Consider the following 25,922-nt stretch of genomic DNA (forward strand, 5'->3'; position numbering starts at 1 on the left):
TGTGTACATACGCCACCCCCACCCCCCCGATGGGGTTCTGGACAGAATTTATTTAGCAAAGAAATCGGTCTCGGTAGCAATAGCGGATAATTTTGACATAGTTTCAAAAGATGATTGCATTTTGGTATGGAGGCTGGTAGAGAAGCCAGCTCTCTGTAAATCGTTCACAGTGGTTGGAGCTCAAATATTAAGAGCCAAATCCGGACCCAAGTGAGTAACTTGCCTGGATATTAATGGGGTTGCAGTTTGGTCCTGCTGCATGTTTAGGCAGGGCATTTCCTCTTGTTATTTCTAAAGGAAACAGACTTCGTGCTAACGGATATCCTTTGCTTGCTTTTCACCTTCCCTGGTAAAAACAAGATGAGTGGTGAGATGTTCAGCTGGGAAATAAGAAAGAGAAAATCCACTCATCTCTTGATAGGCTATTTATATCCTACTTCTAAAAAGTGTTATATAATAATGCCTCTTTCCCAGTAACTGCAGTGGTGTAAGGCTCCTTCTACACTGCCCTCTCAACCCAGCACGAGGCTGTAAGAGCACTACTAGGATGTCGGGGGGCTGTAGCATGTGGGTATTTGCGATGGTAGCGAGTACCTTCTGTTTTAGAGTCAATACCCCAAAACACTCGAGCTAAGCAGCCCGCCTGGGTTTGCAGACATGCACGCCGGATGGTTGGGGGGTGCGTGGAGGAAGCTCTGGCTGGTGTACGGCCAGAGATGGTTTGCAGGGAGTCTGACTTCTTTACCCACAGCCCTTACGCAAGTCAGGTGCTTGCCTTTCTGCTGATAGAAGGAGATGGATGGTTCAGCTACATAGAAGGTGGTTCACAGCTAGGTTTCAAAAATGCGAGAGCCTTCTATCTTGATTTAATCAAAACCACAAACTAATCTCCTCCTGGCATCAAAAGGCTTGAGCCAATACGGGCTCTAGGGTTAATTGATTTTTTTTTTTTTTTTTTTTTTTAATTGAGGTGGCTGCTTGGCAGCAGTCAGATACCGTATAGCTGGGCTGGAGCTGGAATGTGTCAGTGGCTTAGAAAAGACGTGGGGCAGGTTGTGAGTGTCCTGCCCTGCTGTGGAACAGGACTGTGTGGGGAGACGGACAGGGGCAAGGGAGGGAAGGGATGTCTTTTTCCCTTTTCTGCCATCAAGATCTAGGGAGGTGATTGCAGTTAACCTGTTTGTTTTGCTTAAGAGCAGCTTGTTTTTTTTAACTCAGAAATAATTTTCCGGAAATCTGTGCTCAGATGGTGAGCACAGATGCCCAGTTGGAAGGACATGTGTGAAGCAGCCAGAGCTACAGAAGAGCTGGGATAAGACATGTCTGCAGTTGCTGTACGACATAAGAAAGGAAATAGCTGATGTCACGGGCCGTAACATCCCGACTGACTTTATTTTCTGCTTCCTGCCCCGCTGACTGGCCTCAAAGATGGTCTTTCCAGCAGATGTCACATTCCTGAGCTACTTCTGTCTCCCTTTTCTGCACTTAGTTTTGTAGATACAAAGCGGTACCTCATTTTCGGATGTAGTCATGAACCACAGTTGTTTTATGTGAGTGAAAATGAGGGCTGTTGATTTGAATATTTTGGCCCCATCTTTCCTGAGAGTCTTTCTGTCACCAAAACCTTCTTGAGCTTCTGTGAACTCCTTCTCTACCATGGCAGTTTGGGCACGCTGCTCACAAACCAATATGGGTTTGTTGGAAATAAGAAAGTTCAGGCTTTGAGGGTGAATGAGTGCTGGGCTGCTATGGGCTTTGAATGTGATGGTAATGCATGTAGATAACATAAAGCTTTTCAGTGGTGAAAAAAAATAAATCTGTGTGCAGGAGCTACCTGCAACAAAGCCAGAAATCCAGGTGTATCCATGGTTGCTTGCGTTTTGTCCTCCCTTTACTTGCCTTGATGTCTGGTCTTAGCCCAGCATGAGATAACTGTTTCCATCTCTTAGCACAGACAGGGATCTTCTGCATACAGATAGTGCTCAAATTTTAACCTTCCTTGTTGTACCCCACAGGAATGTGTTCCTGTCTGAAGGGGAATTAGACCTAATTTGTGCAAGGTATGAATCAAACTCTAATTCTCCTTTCTTGCCTTTGCAGGTTTTGTTGCCAGCTGCTAGTTTATTGCAATTGATGGATGTTAGAAAAAACTGCTGTGACTTTCTTCAGTCCCAGCTGCATCCCACGAACTGCCTTGGAATCCGAGCTTTTGCTGATGTGCATGCGTGTACTGAACTGCTGCAGCAGGCAAATGCCTACGCAGGTGAGGGAAGGGTCATCCGTTTGTTGAGTTAAACCTGCTTCCAGATATGACGATTCATAGGTTGAAGAAGATCAGCACATGCTGGTTGGTCTCTTCATGCTTCTAGCGTTAGAACTGGGAAGGGAATACTTTATTGGCTTGTAGACTTGTAACTTTCTGTGATGCTGCAAATTGTGAAATGTGGTTTGGTCACAGGGGAACACCTAAGGAGGTAAAGAAACCTGATCCTCTGGATCCCAGCCTACAAAATAGTTCCTTAGTATGTTCCTAATAAGCTCTTTGGCTGCCTGTTCAACAGCACAGTGTTGGCGTGCTGGTGTCATCCCTGTGTACGCTGCCCCGTGGGAGCAGCAGGCAATGCTGGGGATTTGTGCATTCTAGGGATAAATGGCACCGGGCAAAATTGAATCTTGTAGGTGGCAGTGGGAACACTCAGCTAAAATTGTCATGCAGTTTGAGCCTCTGATCTGGGGAGCAATGGCCGCCTACCCCAAGGGTGGATAGACTCTTGCTTCCTTGAAAGCGGATGTGTTTCATTGCAATAAGTAGGTGCAGGCAATGGCTTTCAGCATTTCTCCTCTACGTCTTAAATGTAAAGTTGTTCCAAGTGGCCCCATGCTCTTAAGTCCTCAGCACTTTCCAGTCTTCTCTGGTAGGGTTGCCCTTGACCTCTGCTTGGGAGAAGCTGGTAGTTTTTGCTACTCAGTTTGTTTTTCTGCTTTTCTGTCTATTTGTATAAGGGAAAAAATACACCTGCTGTCTCCCAGAGCACCTGCTCTGTCCTGCAAGATTTTCCTTGGTATGGTTTTGTCCTTAATTGGACCATAAGTAGGCTCAGTGGTATAAAAATGTGCCCACCAAGTCCTCCCTTATTCTCCTGCAAATAAAAGTAAAACCTTTTCAGCTGCTCTGGCTGTATTATCCCCTGGAGGAAAAGGTACTCTGGAAGGAATGGTTAATCGTGTAAAGGCTTGCTTGTAATATCTCATTATCCTTGCTTCCAGGCCCTGTTTAATCTTTAACCCAACAAGCAGTGCATTCACTGTATATTTATCTGGTTGTTTGGCAATTAGAAAGTCTGCTTTGTTGTTTTATTGGCCTTCATAAGTCCCAGTTAGTACAACAGCCCATGTAATGTTAATGGAACTCCATTAATAAAAATGTCATTAAAATTCTTTTCACTATGTTGTTTATGTAACAGCGTTAAACTAAGACAGAAGTCCCCAAGCTCAAGAGTCCATGTGTGCATGAGCTCAGTTACTTGAGAAATGCTTAGTTCTGGCCAATGGATAACTTTAGTAGGTGGAGGCGCCTTCTTGATGCAGGCACAAGTTATTTTATTAAAATCAGCAAATATTTTTATTTGCTTCCAACTAATAACAAAAGATCAAATATCTTTCTACTGCCAGATGCCAGTCCAGAATGAACAGGAGGTTGTGTCCAGAAGTCAGAGTACATCCGGCAGCATTTCCTGCTTCTCAAGTATTTAAGGCCAGGAGAGTTCATTAGATCTTATATATGATTTCCAGCATAACAGAGTATTAAACTTTATCCAGATACTTCTATTTTTAGTCAGAACCTTTGGCTTAGCTGTGGTGTTTTGGTCTCCTAAGGGGACCACATAGGGTCTGTGGCTGGGGAAGCCCAAGAGCCCTCTGCAGCACCAGCATTGGTGAGGAGTTGTTCAGGTATGATCTCCAAGGAGCTCCTCTTTGGAAGTTATGCCAGCTTGTGTCCCTGGAGTGCTGCTTTTTGGCAGAGGTGAAAACTAGAGGCAGACCTTGCTGTGGAGGCAGCTCTTAGGATATATGAGTCTGCGCTTCTCGAAGATAAAGGGATTAGGGCTTGAAAAAAGCTGCTTAGATAAAGTGACTGAGATTCATATTTTCCATATTTCAGTCAAAGATAAATGGGACTCAGGAAATGGCAGGTGAGATTAAATTGGTGTGTATATGTAACAAATGCTTGCAAAAATAAAATCGTCTGCAACTGGCTAACAATGATTTTGACGTAGGAATTATTTTTTAGAAAGTAATTGTTTCCTAGTGCCCTTTGGCTAGATGTAAAGCTTGACAGATTTGATGACCCTTTTTGGACCTATATTGCAATAGGTCATAATTGTTCCAGTTTGGGATTATAAGCAGGATGTGTATTTTGTTTTCAAGTGGCTCCCAAAGTTACGGCATGGAGGGATTTGGAAGCAAAAAGGGAGAAACACAAATATATACAGTTGCGGACTTGAGTGGAAAGGGGCAAAGCTCCTGGGGAAGATGGGTGCTGAGGGTTTGGAGTGGGAGAAAGGTTAAATTTACACATTTGGGGGAAAGAAGTAAAAGGTAGAAGGAGAGAAGGAGAGCCGATTCCATGTGCATGCATGGGATGAGGATCCCCCTTGCCCATCTCTCCGTGTGCCTCCTCACATACAGACTCAGCTGGATGCCATGGGTTCCCTCAGTATTTGCTGCTGACTGGTATGCACCAAACTGACTTGTGTTATTTGAAATAACATCATATTTCTTTAACCTGCTCTGAGACTATTTTCTTGTTCTGTTCCACCATGCAGTTGTGGTGCATTGTTTGTCTCGGGTGCTCAGAGCTGTAATACCAGCAGTTCTCCGAATGCTGTAGTCGCTCCATTGACTTAAAGCATGGATTTCATTATAATTTTCTGTTCCCCCTTTTCATTTGTTGAACAGAGCAGCACTTTCCTGAGGTGATGCTAGGAGAAGAATTTCTTAGCCTTAGTCTGGACCAGGTTTGCAGTTTAATATCGAGTGACAAGCTCACAGTCTCCTCTGAAGAAAAGGTACAGTAAATTGTATAGCAACAGTGAATGTAAGAATGATGGAATGTTTCTAGATCTTACATCGGGAACTGTTCTTATGTTACGCTCTTTAGGGGCTTTTTTCCAACTGAGCTCATGTGGAAAGGAAAAATAATAATAATGTAAATCCTAAAAACACATAAAAATGACCTTCACTTGGTTGTTCTTTCTAGAAAGTAATGATTCTCAGATTCGTATCTCTTCCAAAAGCCCTGGGGGACAGAACCGAATACCTTTTCTCTCTGGAAAACTAGGACCCTCCCATCTGCTGTTCGTGTAAAGCTTATATTACCTGCCATAAAACCTCGAAAAAGGTGAATTTCATTAGGCCAGGGAGGAATATTGGCTTCTGTTGCACGTCGGACAGAACAAGTAAAGGAGGCCTGCAACCAAAAAGGAAAGAAACTTTTTTCTAGCATCATCAGCGTTTCAATGGAAAAGGGGAAAAAAGGCACTGGTTGATGTTGTTTTGTGGTTTAAATGTTCAGTACATCTTGTGTAGTCTTGTTGTCCTGGGAAGGAGGGTGACCAGTGGTTATGGTATTTGCTGAACACCAGCTCCAGCCCCTTTCTCTGCTGTGGGCTTCTTGCGTGACCTGCAGCAGGTTTCTGGGGAGAGGTATGTGCCTTGGGTCCTTCGGCTCACCTCCAAATTGTTGCTACGGGGAGATGGACACCTGCGGGAGGCTACAGGAGAGGTTGAGGATTATGTGGCTCATGACTTCAGAACTGCTGTTGAATGCCTGCATTTTGGTGGGATGAGGCTGGACCTGGGTGTGCTGAGCTGGCCAGACTGTGTGTCCAGGTGTGTGCACCATCCCGCTCAGCCCCTCTGGGCTGCAGATGCGCGTGTGCTTGTGCCCATACGGACTGTAAAGCTTGCCGGAAAACCCGCAGCACGTGAAGTGCGAACGCAGTGATGCTTCATTCAGATCCTGAGCCAGCAGACTCGGAGGCTTCGGCAGTGCGTTCCTGCAGGCGTAGGGCTAGTGTGGGCGTCACGTGGGGTGCTGCTCGGTGCCACACAGGCAGGGCCAAAAAGGGAAGAAACAAATGGCGTGACCTCGCAGCAGAATCGCTCTGTATGAGCCAAGCAGCCTGCAAAGGGAAGTGCAAGTTGAGTAACTGATTTTTCCAGTCCTGTGCAGCATTGTTAAAAAGCTTTTATTGGCCTTGTGCCCAGAGAAATCAAAGTACTCCCTCCCTCATCTGAGCTTTATACAATCAAACCCAGTATTTCTTCAACTGTAAAAGTTGAGAATGCAAGGCAGTGGAAGGAAATGTAAGCATAAGCCGTATGTTGAAAACAACAGATAGGAATAACAGGAGATACGCAAAGCATGGGTTTGGAACATAAACATGAAATACGTGCTGGAGTCCAAAGAAATGCTGAAAATTGAGGACGGACTCTTAGGCTACTGTTTTGTATTAGCTTCATGACAGACAATTTTCCTGACCTTTATTCTTTCTATCTGCTAACGTGTGAGATACATATAAAAAAAAAAAAAATCATACAATCATAGAATGGTTTGGCTTGGAAAGGACCTTAAAGATCATCTGGTTCCAGCCCCCCATCCACGGGCAGAGACACCTTCCACTAGACCAGGTTGCTCAAAGCCCCGTCCAACCTGGCCTTGAGCACTCCCAGGGATGGGGCAACCACAGCTTCTCTGGGCAACCTGTGCCAGTGCCTCACCACCCTCATAGTGAAGAATTTCTTCCTGATATCTAATCTAAATCTACTCTCTTTCAGTTTAAAGCCATTACCCCTCATCCTATCACTGCATGCCCTTGTAAAAAGTCCCTCTCCAGCCTTCTTGCAGGCCCTTTTCAGGTACTGGAAGGCTGCTACAAGATCTCCCCAGAGCCTTCTCTTCTCCAGGCTGAACAACCCCACGTGTCTCAGCCTGTCTTCATAGGAGAGGTGCTCCAGCCCTTTGATCATCTTCGTGGCCCTCCTCTTGACTCACTCCAACAGGTCCATGTGTAAAATGTATGTGTGTGTATATATATATTAAAAAAAGTATATATATGTGTGTATGTCTGTATATATCTATACATACATATATATGTGTATGCATGTGCATATGTGCTGGATAGGTAACTATTTTTATGCAATAAGATGTTGTAAGTAGGCAAATGCTTCAAAAATCTGAGAGCTAAACTGTCACATCCAGATTTCATGAAAGATTCCTGTTCTTACCATGTGTCATGCGTGTACCGCAGCCTGTGAGCCAGAGCGTTGCCGTCTCTGGGCCACTGGGAAGTTTTATAGCTGAGTCCTTCCAGGGCCAGAAGGTAACAAGGACAGGGAGCAAGGTATTGCCCTTAATAATGCTTCAAGGAATGTGTGCCCAAGAGCTTGTGTGCTCCCCTTCCTCTGCCACCCCCCAACTGATGCCAATTGGCTTAATAAAATATATTCTTTACCTCCACAAATTTTGGCATACTTATATCCCCAGGACATCAAATTGTCTGCTATCACAGAAATCTGTTTTAACTGTAAAATGGTGACAACGTTTTCCCCTTTATTCAGAGATTATCCTCCTTTCTCTCCCTCTCCCCCTTGCTTTTGCCAGCCTCTGCAGTTGCGCAGGCCCTTTTGGCCTAGGGCAAAGCTTTATTTTGGTCCCTGCCTGCACTTTTTGCTATAGCTGAGTACTTCGGAGGCTGTTTTATCAATGCTTTCTGTACCTGACCTAATCGGCTCTTTAATTATAACAGTGTACGCAAGCAAGGAAAAACCATAAAAAATTATGTTTATTCATATTTACTAATGATGAGTGAAATGGAGGGGCTTCCAGCCCTTGAGAGAGGGCTCCTGCCACCTCAGAATAGTGACAAAAGAAATGTTTAAGCGGGTTGGGATTTTTGGATTGGGGATTTTGCACAGAGCCCGGTAATCGACTCATCGTCTCATGCCTCTAACATGCAGTAGAAGCTGATGCACAGTTTGGTCCTCACTCCTGGGAGTGTCTAACAACTGGATTTTTGGCTGAAGGGACTGGGAAAACATCTGGGCTTGCTCTTTGCTTAGGTAGTATGCACAAAGGGGATATTCCAGGCTTTTACCCTTCTACTCCACGGAGTGGGAAATCTGCTTCTCCCAAGCTCCTACAGCCAGGCCGGTGCCAGCTGCTAACTCAGCCCGTGCCTCTGCTCTAAATAAAGCTGTGTGGGTAAGTGCTTCGTCTCATCACACCCCGGCAGCGGGTCTGGCGTGGCTGGAAGAACCCCTCTCCTGGGGGAGCGGCAGCAGCTGCTGGGGGTCCGCAGCGGGCACAGCGTGTGGAGGGAAGGCATGGCAGTAGTGGAAACAGATGTGGCCTTTAAATAGAGATATTGCTGTCTATTCCCTTCCCCCCCACCCCCTTCTCATAAAATTAGGAATCAGAGCCAACGGAAGGTGCCAGAATCTTGATTTTTTTTTTTTTTTTTTTTTTTAAATTCTGTTATTTTTAGAGTAGGCGCAGCAGGGTGACATTCACTGATGCTATGCCTACCTCAGGAGCAGTCTGCAGCACCGAGGAAGCACGTTTGCTTTACCTTCCTTTAAGACTTGTTCAGTGTCATCATGCATGGTCCCAGTCCTGTGACCTGTTCTGTAGCTAGCTCAGCATTTATGCAGAAGAGGTTAATGAAAAGCATGTTTGGCTAAACATTGGCTTTATGCTCCTTCCACACTAATTTGCAATTAAAAATCTCACAACAACCTAGTTTCTACTTTGAAGGCCTTGTAGCCAAAGTGAAATTGTTTGTTTGTTTATTTTCTTTTTAAAAATACTTACAGGTTCTGCAGTACTTATTTTCCTCTGCGTTTGCTGGGGTTTGATTGCATGGCTCCCCGTTGCGTTGCTTAAATCCTCATCGCAGCGTCCTGAATTCCAAATAATTCAGCAAAAGCGTTTGTTGGCATAGGAAATGAGGCTGGTGCTTTACTGCTTTTTAAAAATACATAGTTTAGCCTAAGAGGAGGAAACCTCTTTCCGCTCTGCTGCTCCTTTGTGGGAGGATGTGTCTGCCGGCACCTCCTGCAAATACATTTGCCAGGAACAATTGGGGACCGAGAGATGGTGCCCTCAGTTCTGGTTAATTTTGTCAAATTAGTGACCTTGGACCAAACAAAATGGTTTCTTGGGGAGTGATGAGAGGGATGGAAAGAAAGAAGAAAATTTCTGTGCAAATTGGCCTGACCATTTGGTGACCCTGGAGGGAAGTTGAAACCAAGGGCACATCCCGAGCGTGTTGGGACAAAGGGCCAGCGGTGCTTTTCGAGGGAAGCATGGAACGGCCGGGGTCCGCAGGAGATGGCTGTGCTCAGCCCCCCGTGAGTAACCGGGCAGTGGGAGCACTTGGGGAATTTTGCCTCTAGATGTGAGTTTAAGGGTCAGGATTTAATTCTGACTCTGTGGGGAAACTCCACTGCAAGGATCCAGATCCTGCTGTGCAGCATCTGGGACCACACCGGCCCCTCTCCTTGCCATGCTGGGTGTTTCAGGAAGCCTTTCCCTCCCTCGGTGACATTTTTAGGCCTTTCTTCTGGGAGGAGTGAGGCGCTCAGTTATATAAGCACATGCATATTCATGCCGGAGCCCATGTAGGACGCTTCTGCCCGCGTCTGTTCATCGCGCAGGGCTCTGCGCGGCTCCTGCTGCACGGGCTTGTTTTTGTGAGCAGTTCGTCACGGAGCCAAGGTTTGGATGCTTATCTGAACCGGTTAGATCTGGGTGTAAAACTAGATTTTGGTTCAGACCAGAAGTCCGGCGTGCCCTTGTTTCCCGGCTGGAGTATCCGTGTGTTTTCAGCAGTGAAACGCACGCAGCGCAGAGGCTCCGCGCTGTAGGCGCGGGTTTTCCTGCGCGTGTGGTGAACTTATCCTGAAGAATTCTTGGTTCTTGGCAGGGGGAGGAACTGGTGCAGTGGTTAAATATGATGGTGAGCACAGTGGCTGGCTGTGTGGCCAGGCTCCGTCGGGAGGGGAAACCTCTGTTATCAGGAGTAATTGTTGCAGCTGATTTAATGAATAATGTCCAGTGCAAATGTCAGCAAGCTAATTAAGTTTCCTGGCTGCCTTCCAGCGGTAATGTCCAAGAGGTATATGATTGTCCTGGACACACGCTTAGCTTTGGGGGTGATACAGCACATCTAGATGTGAAGTTGCTTACTAGTATGCATGGTCTTTGCTGCTGAGGTCCTCGTGCTCCGTGCATAGTCACGGCTTTTTCATCTGTCTGGTAGAGACCTTGCACCTCCTTCCTTCGACACTGTAAAGTCACAATGCTCTTGGTTTTGGGTAGGTGACTGTGCAAGCCTGCTCTCTCTTCTCCGTTTAATTGTACTTTATCTGTATAGGTCTTTGAAGCGGTTATTTCTTGGATAAATTATGAGAAGGAATCTCGCTTAGAGCACATGGCTAAACTGATGGAGCATGTTCGTCTACCCCTTCTGCCCAGAGATTATCTTGTACAGGTTAGTCTGCAAATAAGTAATTAATACTTGCACTTAAGCTGCTGGAAGCTCCTTAATCAATGGCTTGGCTGTTTGTGTCTGAGATGGGTTATTTGGCATGTCACTGAGTCTGTAAACAGAGAAATAAAAGGAAAAACTGGGTGGACTCTGAAATCAATGTGTGTGCACAGAAACCTTCTTGTAAATGTGACCTGTGCTCTGCCAGGCAGTGATGAGAGCGGAGCTCCTACCCCTCTTGGTGGAAGCATTTAGAAGTTAATATCTTGGGACTTTTCACCCTGAAAATACCCAGGTATTGGTGTTACAAGCTTGTGCTGTTTTTTCCCCTAGTGCGCAGGTAAATTTAGCTCAGTGAAATCACTTCATTTGTGATAATTTTGGTTTAAGATGCGTTCTGCACGTAGAGGTAGGTCTGTGTGACTGGCCGGTGAGATGCTCTCTGACTTAGTCTGATTTAGAGATTGTTCTCAACAAGTTAATGCCTGGGACCTGGGCCTGGATTATGATCTGAGAATCTCCAAAGGAAGAAGTTGGCATATGGGCTTTTTGACTGCTGTGCTTTTATCATGTGTCTAAAAAAATCAATACAATTAAAATAAAATTGATATTCACAAGATGAAGCCACCATGTATTTTTTTTTTCCTCACCTATATCTTCAGATTGAATAAAAGATACTGCCTCTTCTTAAAAATTCTGACCGAGATAAAAGAAACTACTTGTTTTGTACCGAGAATCCTGGTGAATCTTCCTCTGCTAAGATATTAAGTGTCTGGCAGAGGGTAGTAAAATAGCAGGAGCACTGCTACTCCTGGGTGATACTGGAAGAAAATTGAGGAGCTTGGATGTTACTGCATGTGTTTCTTTGGGAAGAGCTAGAAGTCTGTGTCTGTCATGCATTTCTTTTATGTTGGTACTTTGGAAGAGAAATTCCAGGTTTCATGTGTTTGTGACCTGTGCCACCAAGTACTTCAGTTTAACTGATCTTTCATGTGTGTGCATGTTCTCAGACAGTTGAAGAAGAAGCTTTAATCAAGAATAACAACACCTGTAAAGACTTCCTTATCGAGGCCATGAAATATCATTTGCTTCCTCTGGATCAAAGGCAACTGATAAAGAATCCCAGAACAAAGCCGAGGACTCCCGTCAGCCTGCCAAAGGTAAGCAGAGTTTGTCGCTTCGTGTCACCTCACACCATATTACTGTGGTGGCATTTTCTGTCTTTGAAAGGAGCTTGTGTACTTGCCGCATTACTACTCACTAACTCCATGATCGTCCTTTGAAGTGTTTTACTCCCTCTTCTGGTATTGCCTGTACCCACCAAGGATATGTAATTGAGTTGGATAAACTTCGATAAACCCTTAGGAGAAGCAATATCGCTGCTCCCAGGGGCAAGGCTCTGCAAACATTTTGGCAGCCACAAGTGGTTTTGTGAACGGCTGTTATTCCTGGAGCTGCGGCTTGAGAGTCGCTGACCCATGGAGCGGCAGCGGCTGCAGGCAGCTGCCTGTAGTGCTCGGAGGGTTGGCTGAGGTTTCTGCTGGCTTGTAGCACTGTGGTGGAGCCCTGCTGAGGAGGGTCACAGTAGGTGTCTTTCCTTTTCCCGTATCCGTAATCGGAAGCCAGTAAAGGAGGAAACAACAGCATCCAGACCCGTGGGCAGGAAGTCTGAAGTAGATTTCAATAGACTGAAAGCAGCTACTGAATAAATAATCCTTGTTACTCCCTGCATTTAGCCTGCAGGCATGTGATGCTCTGGCCACCACTTTATTAGTGAAAAAAAGATGACAACAGAAATGATTTTCCCTATGCCCCAGAGATAAACGCAGTTTGGCACAATGTCTCTCAACAGCCTGTCGCTGAAGTTATTAATAAGCGTTTTGGAGCTTGTAAGACATCAAAACCACAGTGTATTATTTTTCTAAGCACAAGTCATAGGGAGCTTCTTTTGTGGGATGGTATATGAGATCTGTGCTATGAGGGACTATTCAGATGTTTAGATGTTGAACTGTCCGTTAAGAAACTGTGGTTCTGCAGAGTGTGTGGGCGTGTTGTGTCCTTTCTGCCTGCTGGTGCTGAGATGAAGTTGGTAGAACAGAGCTTTGGGGGTATCATGGAGGGCTGATGTGACCCTTGTTCAAGGGCTAAAGTAGTTAAGGATAAAACGAACAGTGAACCAGCAAGTTCAGTGGTTCTCAACATCTTTTATACCATGACCTAGGAGTACAAAGCCAGATCTTCTGCAGGTCTCTCCTCCTTTCCTTTTAACTCTAAAGAAAGAGGAGAAGGTGATGATCTTCCAGCAATCCTGTTACTGAGAAACTTTCATCTGGCCTGTTGGTCCCGCTGATGAGGGATTACCATCTGCTGTGAAATCTCTTAATTCTGTAATCATGTGAAGCTCTGTGGCTCTCCATGGAAGACTGTTACACAACAGTAGTCAGGCTCCTAATTTAGACTGTTTGCTTTCTAATGTCACGGTCTCATTTTTGTAGATCAAACAGTCCACTATTTTCATACTCTTCAAATTCTTGAAATTGCTGTCTAGCTCTGTACTTTTAAAGCAACCGTGATTAGAGTTGAGCTTATTACCCTAGTGACCTTGAGTGATGATCTTATCACCTCAGCTACTCACAGCTGCCTTGCAGAGGCTAAAGCCAGTTTATCATCTACTCTTTGACTATATTTGAAGCCCCGTTATCTTGCTTCTAGCTCCTTGGCCTTGTAAAAATCAGGTTGTCTTGGGTAGTCATTTGTTGTGATAAGGGGAGCAAATCCTCCCTCTTGATAGCTGTGGAGGGTCGAAGGAAACGTGTTCAGAACAAAGTGCAGGTCGAGCTGTTTGTAGGTGCAGGTGGTTTGGACGCTTCCTGTGGACACTCGAGTGCTGAGCTGCAGGTGCGTCGAACCACAGCCCCTGGGCAAGTCAGTGAGTCCGTGAGGAGCTTGCCTTCTGGTGGCAGTCAGCGCAGATTTGGGAAGGACCACACTGAACGCAGTCCAGGTCTTCTCACTTTTTCACCAGTGTCCACTGTTTGCCATTGCTGGGAATGGAGCCTGGGGCTGGATGGACCTTTAGCCTGATCCGGCAGAGTGGTTCTTGTGCTCCTGAGATTGCCCTCGGTCACCTTCACATAGATCTTCCCTGTCTGTAAGGAATTTAGGATTTAATTACTGGATTTGCATCAATACAAGTTGCAGCCAAAAGCCTTACTGAAGCTGACAAATCATTTCCTTCGGCCGCCCAGCACCCTGGGTTTTAATAGTCCCAGTGATTTCCCCAAGTGTCGTCTTCCCCGCAGGTGGCAATACAGCTGTCAGGTTTTATTTGCTTAGTGGCATCGATTATTTTTAGCACCACTATGAAGATAATGACTAAACAGTGGGCTGGCTCTGGAAGCCAGAGAGATCTTCTTCACTTAAAAAAATACTTCTGCAGTGAGTCTTGCCGTGGTGCAAAGCGGTTTTGTGTTTCAAGGGGAAATAGGGCAAGTTGCCCACCTCAGAAACGGTGAACGGTGCTGCCATCTTTAGCGTGCGTTAAATTGGAGATAACTCCCCCCCACCCCGCAGAGGCTTTTAGTGAGGCTGCAGCATGTTTTTGGCAGCTGCCCCTGACCAGGCTGTGATGATGGTTTCTTCGCAGAGAGTAGCTGCCTGGGCTAATGTCTGAGGTTTTCTAGCTTTCATCTTGCCTCTCCAGGTAATGATCGTGGTGGGTGGGCAAGCGCCCAAAGCCATTCGCAGTGTGGAGTGCTATGATTTTGAGGAGGAGCGGTGGGATCAGGTTGCTGAGCTTCCCTCCCGGAGATGCAGAGCAGGTAATGGGAACACTTGCTTTAACCCTTTTTGTTTTCCCAGTGCAGCTCTTCAAGGCTGGATGGGTGTCCTTGGGATCTCCTTCAGCCTTCCCCTGGCCTCAAGCAGCTCTTTCTTTTTGCTGTTCCTTCCTCCTCTTTCCCTATGCACATGAATCCTTCTCATTCGGGTGGATGCCCTGCTCTTCAGAGATGTTGCTCCTGCCTTTCTGCCCTCCATAGCCACCGTCTCCCCTTCATCACCTCTCTCTTCTGGCTGCTCCTCCATCAGTGTTTTTCCCCGCCTCGTGCTCCCATCCTGCTGGCCTGGCAGCCCACAGGGATCCAGTTTTCCTTGCTGGTTTCCTAGTGAAAATCAAAGGAGCTGAGTCAGTCCCTGTCAGTGCTGAGGGGTGGGTGATGGAGAGCAGATCTGTAAGTTGGGAGTGTTCCTCTGAAGACATCTGAGAGGGTTGTGAATGTGGATCACCATTTGGTGTCCTCTCTGGCTCAGAAAATTACTCATTCAGGTGTGAAATCCATCTGTGCCTTATGTTGCTCTGTATTTATGTGCATTTCATCTTCCATACAACATGTATGTTTTATCATACTTGGCTCCAATCCTCTTAACCTGCAGAAAATGTCAAAGTCTTGCCCATGTTCTGCTCTTCCCTGCTGTCTTACACACCTGATGATACTCCCTTCCCAAGCTGTTTGTAAAACCTCTGTAAAACCTCTCTCCTCTTTTATCAGGTGTGGTATTTATGGCTGGCAATGTTTATGCTGTCGGGGGCTTTAATGGATCTTTAAGGGTACGGACGGTTGATGTGTACGATGGCGTGAAGGACCAGTGGACGTCCATCGCCAGCATGCAGGAAAGGAGAAGCACTTTAGGCGCAGCTGTGCTCAATGATCTCCTGTACGCAGTGGGCGGCTTTGATGGCAGCACTGGTAGGTGACTGAGCGAAAACCAGGCAGTGCCTGACCTGAAAAAAATGTTTTCAGAGACCCCCGCAAAACTGCAGAGCTTTAGTGAGGTTCTTGCACCCTTCCTCTATGATGTTGTAGAGAAAGAGCCAGAGATTGGGTTTAGTGCACGTTTTAACTAACCACATGCATGGTCAGTTCGGAGCCATCAGTAATTGCAGAGTATCTCACTCTCGTTTTTTTTCTTTAGTGATACAGTTCTTTCAGTCTCGTTCTCTGTATGAATATGCTTATTCTGAACTGAAAAGGGATTTTTCTTGATTTTGGTTAAATTTTGCATAGCAACATGAATAAAATGCCAGTAAGGCATCTTATGGTGTATGAGTGTCTGGGATTTATCTTGGCATAACTGCGTGTTTATATTCACACCTCTGCCTCTGCTGTACATCTTTGCCACTTGATTAAGCCCTAAACTCACTATTTCAGCTGGTGATGAGTACAATGTAATGAGGTTTGGGGGAACTTTTAAACCTTTGCATGGACATTCTGTAATGCTTGAAAAGATGTGAAACTTTTGGGCTTGGAATTTGGACTCTGCTCCTCCTCGGTGTCCCCAGCACATCGGAGGGGCAGCAATCCCAGGGCAGAGGCCGTGGGGCAGCAATTTTTCCAGCTGCTGGAGAGGTGGCGTTGAGATGCTGTTCCCAGTCTGAAAGGCAAAGGACTAGAAAACTGGGTTGCAGGAGTGTGGGGGGAATTACGGGCTTGGGAGGAGGTGGAAGGCAGATGAAAGTGCAACACCAATCTTTTTTTCTTCTCTTTTTTTTTAATTAGAAAACCTGTGTATCCCCTTTTTAACTAGGTCTGGCATCAGTTGAGGCCTATAGCTATAAAACCAATGAGTGGTTTTTTGTGGCTCCCATGAACACAAGAAGAAGCAGTGTTGGAGTTGGAGTTGTGGAGGGTAAGAAAATCAGCATCCATTTCCATCAAGCAAATGTTACTGTGTCCAACAGAAGCCTGAACGGTTAAGTGCAATAGGAGGGAACTGCAGGAACTGTTCTCTAGACTATCTTTAGTTGGTAAAGATGTATTTTATATGACATAATCACTGCAGCTTTTTCCATTCTCCTCTTTATCTTAGTGAAAAATCATGTGTAGCTTTCCGAGACCCATATCAGACCAGCCCATGCCTCCTGTGAACACCATTAGGTGTGTGCAGATGCCTTTGAATCCTTACTCTTCCTGAGCTGCCTCTGGCCAGTGAAAGCAAACGATATTGTGCAGTGCATGCTGTTGTTATCAGCAGACACTGCCTGGACGGAGTATCCATCACAGAAAATCTGCTCAGCGACAAAAACAGGAGCAGAGTTCATCCCACGGCCCCAGGCTGGTAGTTTGGCAGGAATACCAGAACCTGTGTTTATTGATATCAGGCTTGCCATCACGCACAGCACGCTTTGCTCTGGTTCGTAAATGAGCAGGACTGACAATAGCCAACGCTGGTGCGGCGGCAGCTCGGGAGCGAGGCAGGTGAGGTGGGTGGAGGGTCGTGTGAGAAGAGGGAGGGAGATAAAGTCAGAATAAATAGTGGTGGTTCTGCTAAATTTGTATATTTAGGAAGCATCTCCTTCAAAATTGGCCCCTGCTTGTGAAGTGCTGGGCTGCTGGTCATCAGTGGGATTTGCTAAAGTGGGTCAGTCATTTGAATGTGGAACAAATATTAAGTACGTACCCAAGAGTTGAATTTCTATGGACAGATTTTCTACTGGAGACACGAAATCCTTTTCCTTTGCTTTGTTTGAAAGTGCAAATAAGTATTGCACGTGTTGGAGTCCATGATAAAAAAAAAAATGAGGGCATGTGATGGGGAAGAAAAGCTCATCACATTGGTGTAGGAAACAAGCTGCAGCCTGCAGTTAATCCACAACGTCCATCTGAACGTGATGAAGATTGACCTGATGTCTGTGGCTACTGAAAATATCTAATAATTGATGCCAGCCAGGGACCTAGTCTCGCTCTGTCTGGCACTCTTGCCTTGATTCATTGACTGACACCAGGCAGGTTGAAACAACAGCACAAAAAAGAGTTTGAAATGTTTATAGAGACAGGAAGATGCAGAAGGAGCACAGTCGTAAACCTGATCCCTGCAAAGCTCTCCGAATGATCACAGCCTGAGGAAGGTATGAGTGGAGCTAAGGGAGAGCAGGGGTCGGAGGCAGGACCATGAGAAAGAAAAGAGCTGGCCTGTTCTTTGAGCCTTGCAAACATCAAGGAAACAGGAGGATGGAAAAGTGTAAGAGCATAGATGATAACTGCTGGTCGCAGTCTCATGTGATAAAGAGTTGCATAGATCATTTGTGGCCAGGCTTTGCTGTTATGGACTGAAAATTGGTCTTATTAATGGGTTTTGTACAAAAGTTTGGGTTAGAATTTTCCTATATATTTGTTGAACTTTATTCATGGTTGTTTATTGCAGTGTCTGGGAGGCCGGGTCCAGAACCAGAACACCTTTGTGTTGTGTTTCTTTACTAGACCACCTAAAGAAACCCTCTCTGCCCAGAGTTTACTACCTAAATGCAAAACGAGCTGATAGACGATACAGGGAGATAGGGAGAGATTGTCAGTCAGGTCTGTGAACAGAGGACGTGGTAGAGCATCAGCCTTATTTCATCGTATGGTGTAGTCCTGTGCCATCTGACCGTGTTTTTCCAGTCTCACTACAAGTGTGTTGTCCAGCTTTTCATTGAATTGAGGTAGGGAGGGACAGATATACCATGCTGTGAGGGTCTCCTGTGGTATCTTCTGTGTTGTGATCACCTGGCATGAGTGAGCAGGCTGGCCCCAACTGTGCTAGCAGCATTGGTTGGTTTTGATTTGGCCCAGGTTCTTCAAATTCAGGTTTAGGTTCCCATGCAGGTATTATATTAACATAAGAGGCTATTGCATATTTATTGCTCATGTGATATTGTAATTAATGTGCAGTATCGACCTTTGACATAACACTTTGCTTTGTGGCACCTGAACAGGAGGAAACGCTGGATCAGCAGAACATGCTTTGATGTTACCTCTTCTTCTGGGCCAACAAGTCATTTGGAAAACCCTCTGGGCTTTTGGCTTCTAATTAAGCTGTCATGTTGTGTTATTTCCTTGTCTTAGTTGACAGCTTTAACAGCTTTAAAAACAATCCCACCTGTCCGTGAGTTTACTTCAGGTCCTTTCAGTAGGATTTTCCCCAGACATCCCAGCAGGTTTAGGCACATCTCCCAGGGACTCCCTCATTCAGGATCTGTCCTCACCTGGGGCCATCAGGCGTGATGGTAACATAAATCAGTCGTAGCCATAATGCCAATGCCAGTGTATGTCTCTTCCAGGTAAGCTCTATGCCGTGGGGGGTTACGATGGAGCGTCCCGTCAGTGCCTTAGTACTGTTGAGCAGTATAACCCAGCCACGAATGAATGGACCTACGTAGCCGACATGAGCACTCGACGCAGCGGTGCAGGTACTGGCTCCGAGATGTGTTCTGAAGAGCGGATGATCACTGGGTTCTCTGCTTACGAAAGGGAAGGAAAAATGTGTTTTGGCATTGCTGGGCTGGCAAGTGCAGCCTCCTTCCCATGAAGGGAGAAACCATAATTGCTTGGAAGCTCTCAGCAGCTCTCCTGACTTCATTAAAATCTGCGAAATTAAAATTAATTTCTGGATTAAAGAAATAATGTTCAATGTTTCTAAGTAGCCTCGCTAGCAGATGCATCTCGCTTGTAAGCAAGGAGTTATCTTCCCAAATTGCCAGCTGCAGGCTCAGCCAGGGACTGGAGGGCCAGGCTGCGCCTCCTTCTCTCCTATCCTTTGGGGGCTGTCAGGTGGATTTTCCTTTTGGGTCTTCTCTGCAAGCATCCGGTGGGTGCTTTGCAGCACAAAGCACATCTGCACTGGGTGATGTGCAAACCAAGTCAAGGTAACAAAATCCATCTCAGATTGCCCCTGCTAAGCTAGTCTTTAGTGTACCTTTTGCTGGCAAGAGTTGGTGATCTGGAGGATTAGAGGAAAGGGCATGTCAAAAAAGGTTTATATTCTAGTCTTGGTTTTTAACTTACTACGTGATGTTAGGCCAGGTAGGCACTTGTCCTCTCTGTGGCTGTTCCTCTCTGAAAGGGATAAAAGCTCTTATGTATTGCATTTAAAATCATCTTCAGATGAAAGGGAATGTGTCAATGTTGGTCCTATTGCTCAGTGTGTAAACTGTTTTTCTGCCTGCTGTCAGACTGTGCAGTTCTCGTCGTACAACAGCCAAAGTGGCAGTTACCCAGAGGTAGCCGAGCCTGGAGGCTGCCCTTTGCGTGGGGGCTGAAATGGCCCTGCAGGTTAAGCTGTGGTGGGAATTTCCTTTGGAGCTGGGAGGCTGCTTTCTCTCTACACACCCTCTTTCTTTCCTCATTCTAATACCTTTTCCATAACTCCAGGTGAGGCAAATAGGGTCACACACTGTTGGTTTGAATTACGTCGAAGAGGTTTTTAGTATCTGCTTGATGCTTAAGCCTAGCCCAATGAGACCTTACAGGAGAACAAAATGAGTATCTCGTGGTGTTGACAGCATGTTGAAACACAATAAAATAGTTTGTCTCTGTACTGAGATGGATTTTAGTGAATTTTCTTTGTTCAAAACACTCTGCTCTGAGTGCTACTTTGCAAGTACATCTCTACACGGCAAGTCCAGTATTAGGAATGCTCTTACTTGCCTGCCAAATATCCTTGCAATTGTCTGTTCCCAACCTTGAAAGCTGAGCTTCTCAAGTTCTGGTTGTCACCCAGATGCCCCTCCAGCAGGCACCGGGAGGGGGGACCGCCCAGTGCCTCTCAGCACCAGTGGTGCTGCAGCAGGTCCTATGGTACAGCTCCAGAAATGAAACCGTGTTGAGAGCTGCTGGCATTGCTGTCCCGATGCTGACATCTAGTGGAGGTGAGGATGGGTGTCCCCGAGTCCCCAGGGTGACCCCAATCCAGGCCGTGGGGCTGTCTGGATGTGTGGGTGCTGGCAGTGCTGGGTTTGGGCTTTCCCCTCCTGGCAGGGACGTCCCATCCGTGTGTGCCCTGTCGTGCTGAACAGGGAGGCAGTTTTAGGTGGAGAAGCTTCGGAGTGTTTCTGACTCTTTTACTCTACTACTTGCTTAACTTAGCTTAGTAATTAAATTATTTCTTTAAAGTGTAAAATTTTTGCTAACAGCTGAATATAGTCAAATGCTAAGGTGCTGCAAACCCAGGCTGCTGGGATCAGACATGGTAGGCTTTCTTCACCAGTTAAATGAGTTCCTCTTCCTCAGCCAACTGGGAGGCACCAGCTCTGGGGCCAAGACGTATGCTGGGACGTGTTCTGCTCTTCTTAGATGGTGCATGCTGGAGTGCCTCAGCCAGATTGAGAATTTCACCCAGTACGGTGGATATTTATGGCAGTTAGAGTTTAATTACTAGCGTTTTCCAGAGATGAGCCATGAATCCCAATGTCATGTTGGGATTTCAGCATCTCTTGGTGCAGTGAGAGATGGCTGGTCAAAGCCAAACCCAGCAGTAGCAATTTAAGAAAATCTGGAGGAGAGGGGTGTGATGGTGGTAGACCTGAGACAGCGTTCCTGTCCCCCAAACGGTGGTGTGCCCGCTGGAGTTTTAATCCATCAGTTGGTCTCAGTTAGGTGCTGGCCCATTTTTGAGTGAGGGAGGAGCAATAATGCTCAGATGGTTTCCCTCCCTGCCTCCTGCTGCTGTCCCACAGGTGGAGCATGGCACCTGCCATGGCAAGACCCGGAGCAATGTGACACATCGCATTTTTGGGATGTGACACACCACCAGGAGATGTTCCCGTGGCACAGGAGCTCCCAAGCCCAGATGGTGCCTGCTCTTTGACTCACCATCGCAGTGCTGCTCCTGTGCTGTCTTTCCCTGTGCTGCACATGGCAAACAGGGACGGCATTTGCAGAGGGGCCAACTTGAAAACCCGTTGGTTTTACGCTGGCAAGACCCCCCTCGTCTCTGCGCACACCTTCCCAGTTCTGTGCCTTTCTCTCAACCTTCAGCACGAGTCCATCTTCAGGGCACGGGAGCCGTCCTACTGGTTAATGCCCGTGGTTGAAATGATGCAATTCAGATCTATGTTTCTGTTTTACTAACATCCCGCCTTGTTAATTTTAATAGAGGCCTTTGAACCTATTCATGAAGATATGTTGCTGGAAGTTTTAAGTCTCACGGATTGGTGAACATTTTAATTAATTATTTTACTTAATATTGGGCAGAAGCATCCTTCAGATCCCTGCCATTCCCAGAGATTGAGCCAGGGGCCTCCGAAAGTGGCTGGGAAGGTGGCCTTGGAGGCACCTTGTCTGTGCCAAGTGCTGCTGCCATGTTTGGGGGCAGGAGCGGGGGGAGAGGAACCCAGTGGCAGCCTGAAGAACTGGAGCCAGTAAGTTGTTCAGAAGAGGAAGAGTGTGCAAGTGATGAAATCATGTGGCACAAAGGCAGCAGGAAAATCAAAGATAAAGCTCCTGGAACTGGGAATCAGGCTAAAAGCAAAGGGCCCCATGGCAGAAAAGATTGGGCAGAATGAGGTGGGGTGGAGTGGGATGGGATGCAGTAGTCAGGGAGGCAAAGGGAAGAGAGAGCAAGTCAGTCTAACAGATTGAATAAAAGCAGATGAATGTCATGGGACTCCACTATTGATCTCAGATGGACTAAGATCTACCCGAGAAGGGGCACAGCCCTGAAAGACAGGACATCCGCCAGGTGTTACTGTGCAGGTCTGCTGTAGTGCCACGTGGTGGTTGGGTGGAGAGTTGATCATGTCCCAGGTGATCTTGAGGCACATGTGGCTCATATTTTGGAAATGCCTTGGAGAGGCCAAGGCAATACCTAGTAGAAGGTCCAGGGACATACAACCCTTTCCCCTATATGTGTGGCTAACACTGTGCTCTGTTTGGCAGGTGTTGGTGTTCTCAGCGGGCTGCTGTACGCTACCGGGGGGCATGACGGTCCCTTAGTAAGGAAGAGTGTGGAAGTCTACGATCCAGGAACAAACACCTGGAAGCAAGTAGCAGACATGAATATGTGTAGAAGAAATGCAGGTAACCACAATAAGTCTTTCTGTCATGGCTGGTTGCAGTTGTCTGTGTGGTTTTCAGTGTGACTAATGTGCTAGTGATGTAAGTGATCAGTATTGTAAGAAAGTGATAAAAATGGAAGATGAGGTATCTGCTTGGGAATGAATTAGAATGTGGCAGGCGATGTGTTGTGGGGGATGAGTTAGCTCATGTCTAACTATCTGTGCTCTGCTTTGAGGTGTGTGTGCAGTGAATGGTCTCCTCTATGTAGTGGGAGGAGATGATGGTTCCTGTAATCTGGCATCGGTGGAATACTATAACCCCATCACGGACAAGTGGACGTTATTACCAACCAGCATGAGCACAGGGAGGAGTTATGCAGGTAAATGGTCAGTGGGAGAGCTGGCAAGAGCTGGGGTCATTTATAAACTCGAGGGCTGTGCCTACGGAAGCTTTAATCTTTTATTTTTGTATGTTTTACGTAGCTTTCAGTAGAGGAATGTTTCATAGAAATAGTAGACACCTCGTTCTCTGCTAGCCTGTTGCTGCTCTTTGGCTTTGCAGGATGATTTTAGCCACATTGCAGCCCAGGAGCTGCTCCTATAATAACTGTGTCTGTCTGTCCATCCTTACAACAGGTGTGGCTGTGATTCACAAGCCGTTGTGACACCGGATCAAGCCAATGCAAGGAGCAGAAGCAAAGTGGCTCCAGCTAGGTGGTGTTGGGAAGATGCCTGACCTCTGACTTGACCCATCTCATCGCTGTTAACGTCTTAGCATGACAAGTGATACGTTAGAAACATCACCTTCTCTGCAGTGGATCGCATAGCAAAGCGACATGTTCCATGCTAGACACGAGGTGTTGCTTGTTATCTGTGGTGCAATCAACTGTTCTTCTCAATGGCTAGTGTCCTGAGATAAACACTGTGCTTGAACTGCAGGCACTGAATTTCTTGTGTGAAACAAAACTGCTACGTTTGGGCATGTGAGTAAAAACGAACATTTCTGGATTTCTTCACTACTGATGCTCCGTGTACATTATCAGTTGAACTATTTACTCACTGTGCCTGGAAGGTGGATTTTACTACTGGCAGTGAAAACTTCTGAGTACCAACCAAGAAAAGTAGTTGGCAGAAATGGACTGGAACAGGGTGCTCTGGCTTGAGTGTGACGCTGTCTCAGTCATACATTTGTAAATGCCACTGGACTACTGTATGTATCCCTGAAATGCTTGTCATATGGTGGAAATAAATACTATGTGATTTTTCTACTTGCCATGAATGCTGTTTGCTGTACGTGGTGGGACCTGCTGGGCAGTGCCTTCCCTGGGGCTGAAGTCTCAGCACCTGAACCACACAAAACTTCGCAACCCCACAAAACGTGTGCTGCTCCGATGGGGTTTATTACTCCTGTGAAACAAATGTTGCTTGAATAGAAAGTATTCCCCGCCCATGCATTTCAGCTGTGCTGAAAGCCCCAGTTCTAGCTCTGTCCAGCATCTCGATGCTGTTTCATCATAGAGCGTTTAGATGTTAGACGAAATACCTTGTGGTGCCATTGATGTAGAGACATTACATAGAGCGAGAACCCTCTGTCACCCAAGCAGTGATTAATGAGCAACATAAAATACCTTCAGTGTTTTAATGCTTCCAGAGTATGGAGATTAACTAATCACTGTCACTGTAATTGCTATTTTAATCTTGCCTGTACTGAAGATGTTTCTCTATTAGTACAAAGAATTCGTAAGATTATTCAAAACAGAAGAATCTAGATCCAGCTGCAATGTACCTGTCTTGCTTACATCCCAAATTCTTAAAGCTTTCTGTTTAAGATGATGTTTGACTTCAAAATACCTTTTTGTGTCCTTGTGAGCTCTGGCACGCTTCTGCATACAGGGGTAGACTCCCAAAAGACTCTCCAGCTAGAGGGAACTGGTAAAGAAAACACTTTCTCTCCTTTTTTTTCTTTTTTGTTTGTGTTTTGTTTTCCCCCCTGTAGGTCAGCTGAGGCTTTCTGTAGTGGGCAGCTGGCCTGTGGGCCCAAATCTGCCCATGTTACTGTCGAGCTCCAGCACTTACCACTGTCGTTCTGCTGGTTTTTCTCTATAGATCTGCCATCAAAAAGACTCCATGTGACCTACAGAAAAAAAAAAACACCTTAAAAATTTACTTCAGAGGCATCTAGGGCTACGTCACCCTTGTCCAGCTTTTGTAGAGGAGGGGGTTACTTCTGTAAATAAGTAGATTTTTAGTGTTGGAGTTGATATGGTCTTTGTAAGATGGGTGCCTGTTCACTGTGGGGGAAACAGCACCTACCTTTGCTGCATCCCCTCCCACAGAGGGGGCTGACCTTCATGAGGGCATTAGGTAGCACCCACTCCTCTTTGGATGTTCTTGATTTCACAAACAAAAGCAGACTGTCCAAAGAAATGGCAGTATTATTCTATTATTCTTGATGTCTACTCTTCCATTGTACGTCATCTCGGAGGTCTTGAAAATAATCATAATAAATTAGTCTTTTCTACAATACCCTTTAAACCTCTTGCTTTGAGTTCTACCATCTGCAGTGAACTGTGCCAAAATAGTAGTGTGATGTGCTGCTCTTTTACGAGGTGTTGCTTACATTCCTACCAGCCTCAATAGCTTTTACGGTATCCCTGGTGGCAGCTGCCTTCAGGTCCGAGTCCCGAGGTGCATCTTTACAGTGACATAAGCAAGATGATGCCCTGGTTTGGACTGACTCTAATTCACTGCCCCAAAAGGTGTTTCCCTTTCACGCAGCCTGTGGAAATAGAGGATAAAATGGGACAGGTAAAGCTTTTTGGTCAGAGTTAGCATCTCCTGTTAGACTGAGATGACTGGATGAGGTGGACAAGCGTTTGGGCGCGCATCTCCCTCATTAGGTCTGGTATAGACATCAGGAATGTAAAGCTAAATAGCTACTATATAGCCCAGTTACAGCTCAATAGTTGGGAAGTTGCCAACTAACCTCCTCACACTCATAGCAAAGGCGAATACTACCCAGAGACTAAGAGGTTATGGGGGCTAGAGATAAAAGCTAGGAGTTAGTGCTAGAGAGATGCAAGTTTGAAGTTTGCCGTGCTTGTCAGACGTTGTGAAAGGTGGATATGCCTGCAAGCTGGGTATTTTTTTTCCCCTGTTATACATGTCTTTATAAACCTTCCTTGTTTATAAGGAAAACAGGTTTTGGTGTTTTTCTGCTACTGTAAAATGGCATTTCTGCCCACGGCTGACCGAGACCTGCAGCTTGCTGGACAGGGCTAGGACTCGCCCTTGCCAGGGATGAGAGATGCTGATCCTGGCTGCTGCCAGTTCTTCTCGATAGCGAATGTCACGTTTCTTTCTTTCCTTCTCAAACGTTGCAGTGTTATGCAAGTCAAGTGACCTCGTTTTCCAGCTATGCAATATGAACAACCGTAACACGTGACGAACCAGCTGTATCCCCTCCCTTGAAATGCTTTTTGAATTTGTTTGTCTTTGGCATGTGGTTTCATGTTTGTATTGTTAATCCTGAGCACCTGAGCCAGATCCTTTAAAGA

At 46.0% G+C, this 25,922-nt stretch overlaps 1 protein-coding gene across 1 annotated transcript in view; it reads left to right on the forward strand.

Annotated features, from left to right (window-relative positions):
• KLHL3 (kelch like family member 3) overlaps positions 1 to 23,030 on the forward strand; it is a gene marked incomplete at its 3' end in the record, with an annotated part of 50,341 nt that extends 27,311 nt beyond the window's left edge. The window contains 13 exon segments of the mRNA XM_082006163.1: positions 2,101 to 2,263; positions 4,429 to 4,502; positions 4,504 to 4,537; positions 4,960 to 5,069; positions 10,440 to 10,556; positions 11,564 to 11,713; positions 14,257 to 14,374; positions 15,104 to 15,301; positions 16,140 to 16,241; positions 18,652 to 18,780; positions 22,247 to 22,387; positions 22,602 to 22,745; positions 23,002 to 23,030. Of these exon segments, the coding sequence (XP_081862289.1) occupies positions 2,101 to 2,263; positions 4,429 to 4,502; positions 4,504 to 4,537; positions 4,960 to 5,069; positions 10,440 to 10,556; positions 11,564 to 11,713; positions 14,257 to 14,374; positions 15,104 to 15,301; positions 16,140 to 16,241; positions 18,652 to 18,780; positions 22,247 to 22,387; positions 22,602 to 22,745; positions 23,002 to 23,030 (1,509 nt within the window).
• Between the last annotated feature and the right edge of the window lie 2,892 nt (positions 23,031 to 25,922).

Source organism: Phaethon aethereus (assembly GCF_964289735.1).
Source record: "Phaethon aethereus genome assembly, chromosome: 14".
NCBI classification, from domain to species: Eukaryota; Metazoa; Chordata; class Aves; order Phaethontiformes; family Phaethontidae; genus Phaethon; species Phaethon aethereus.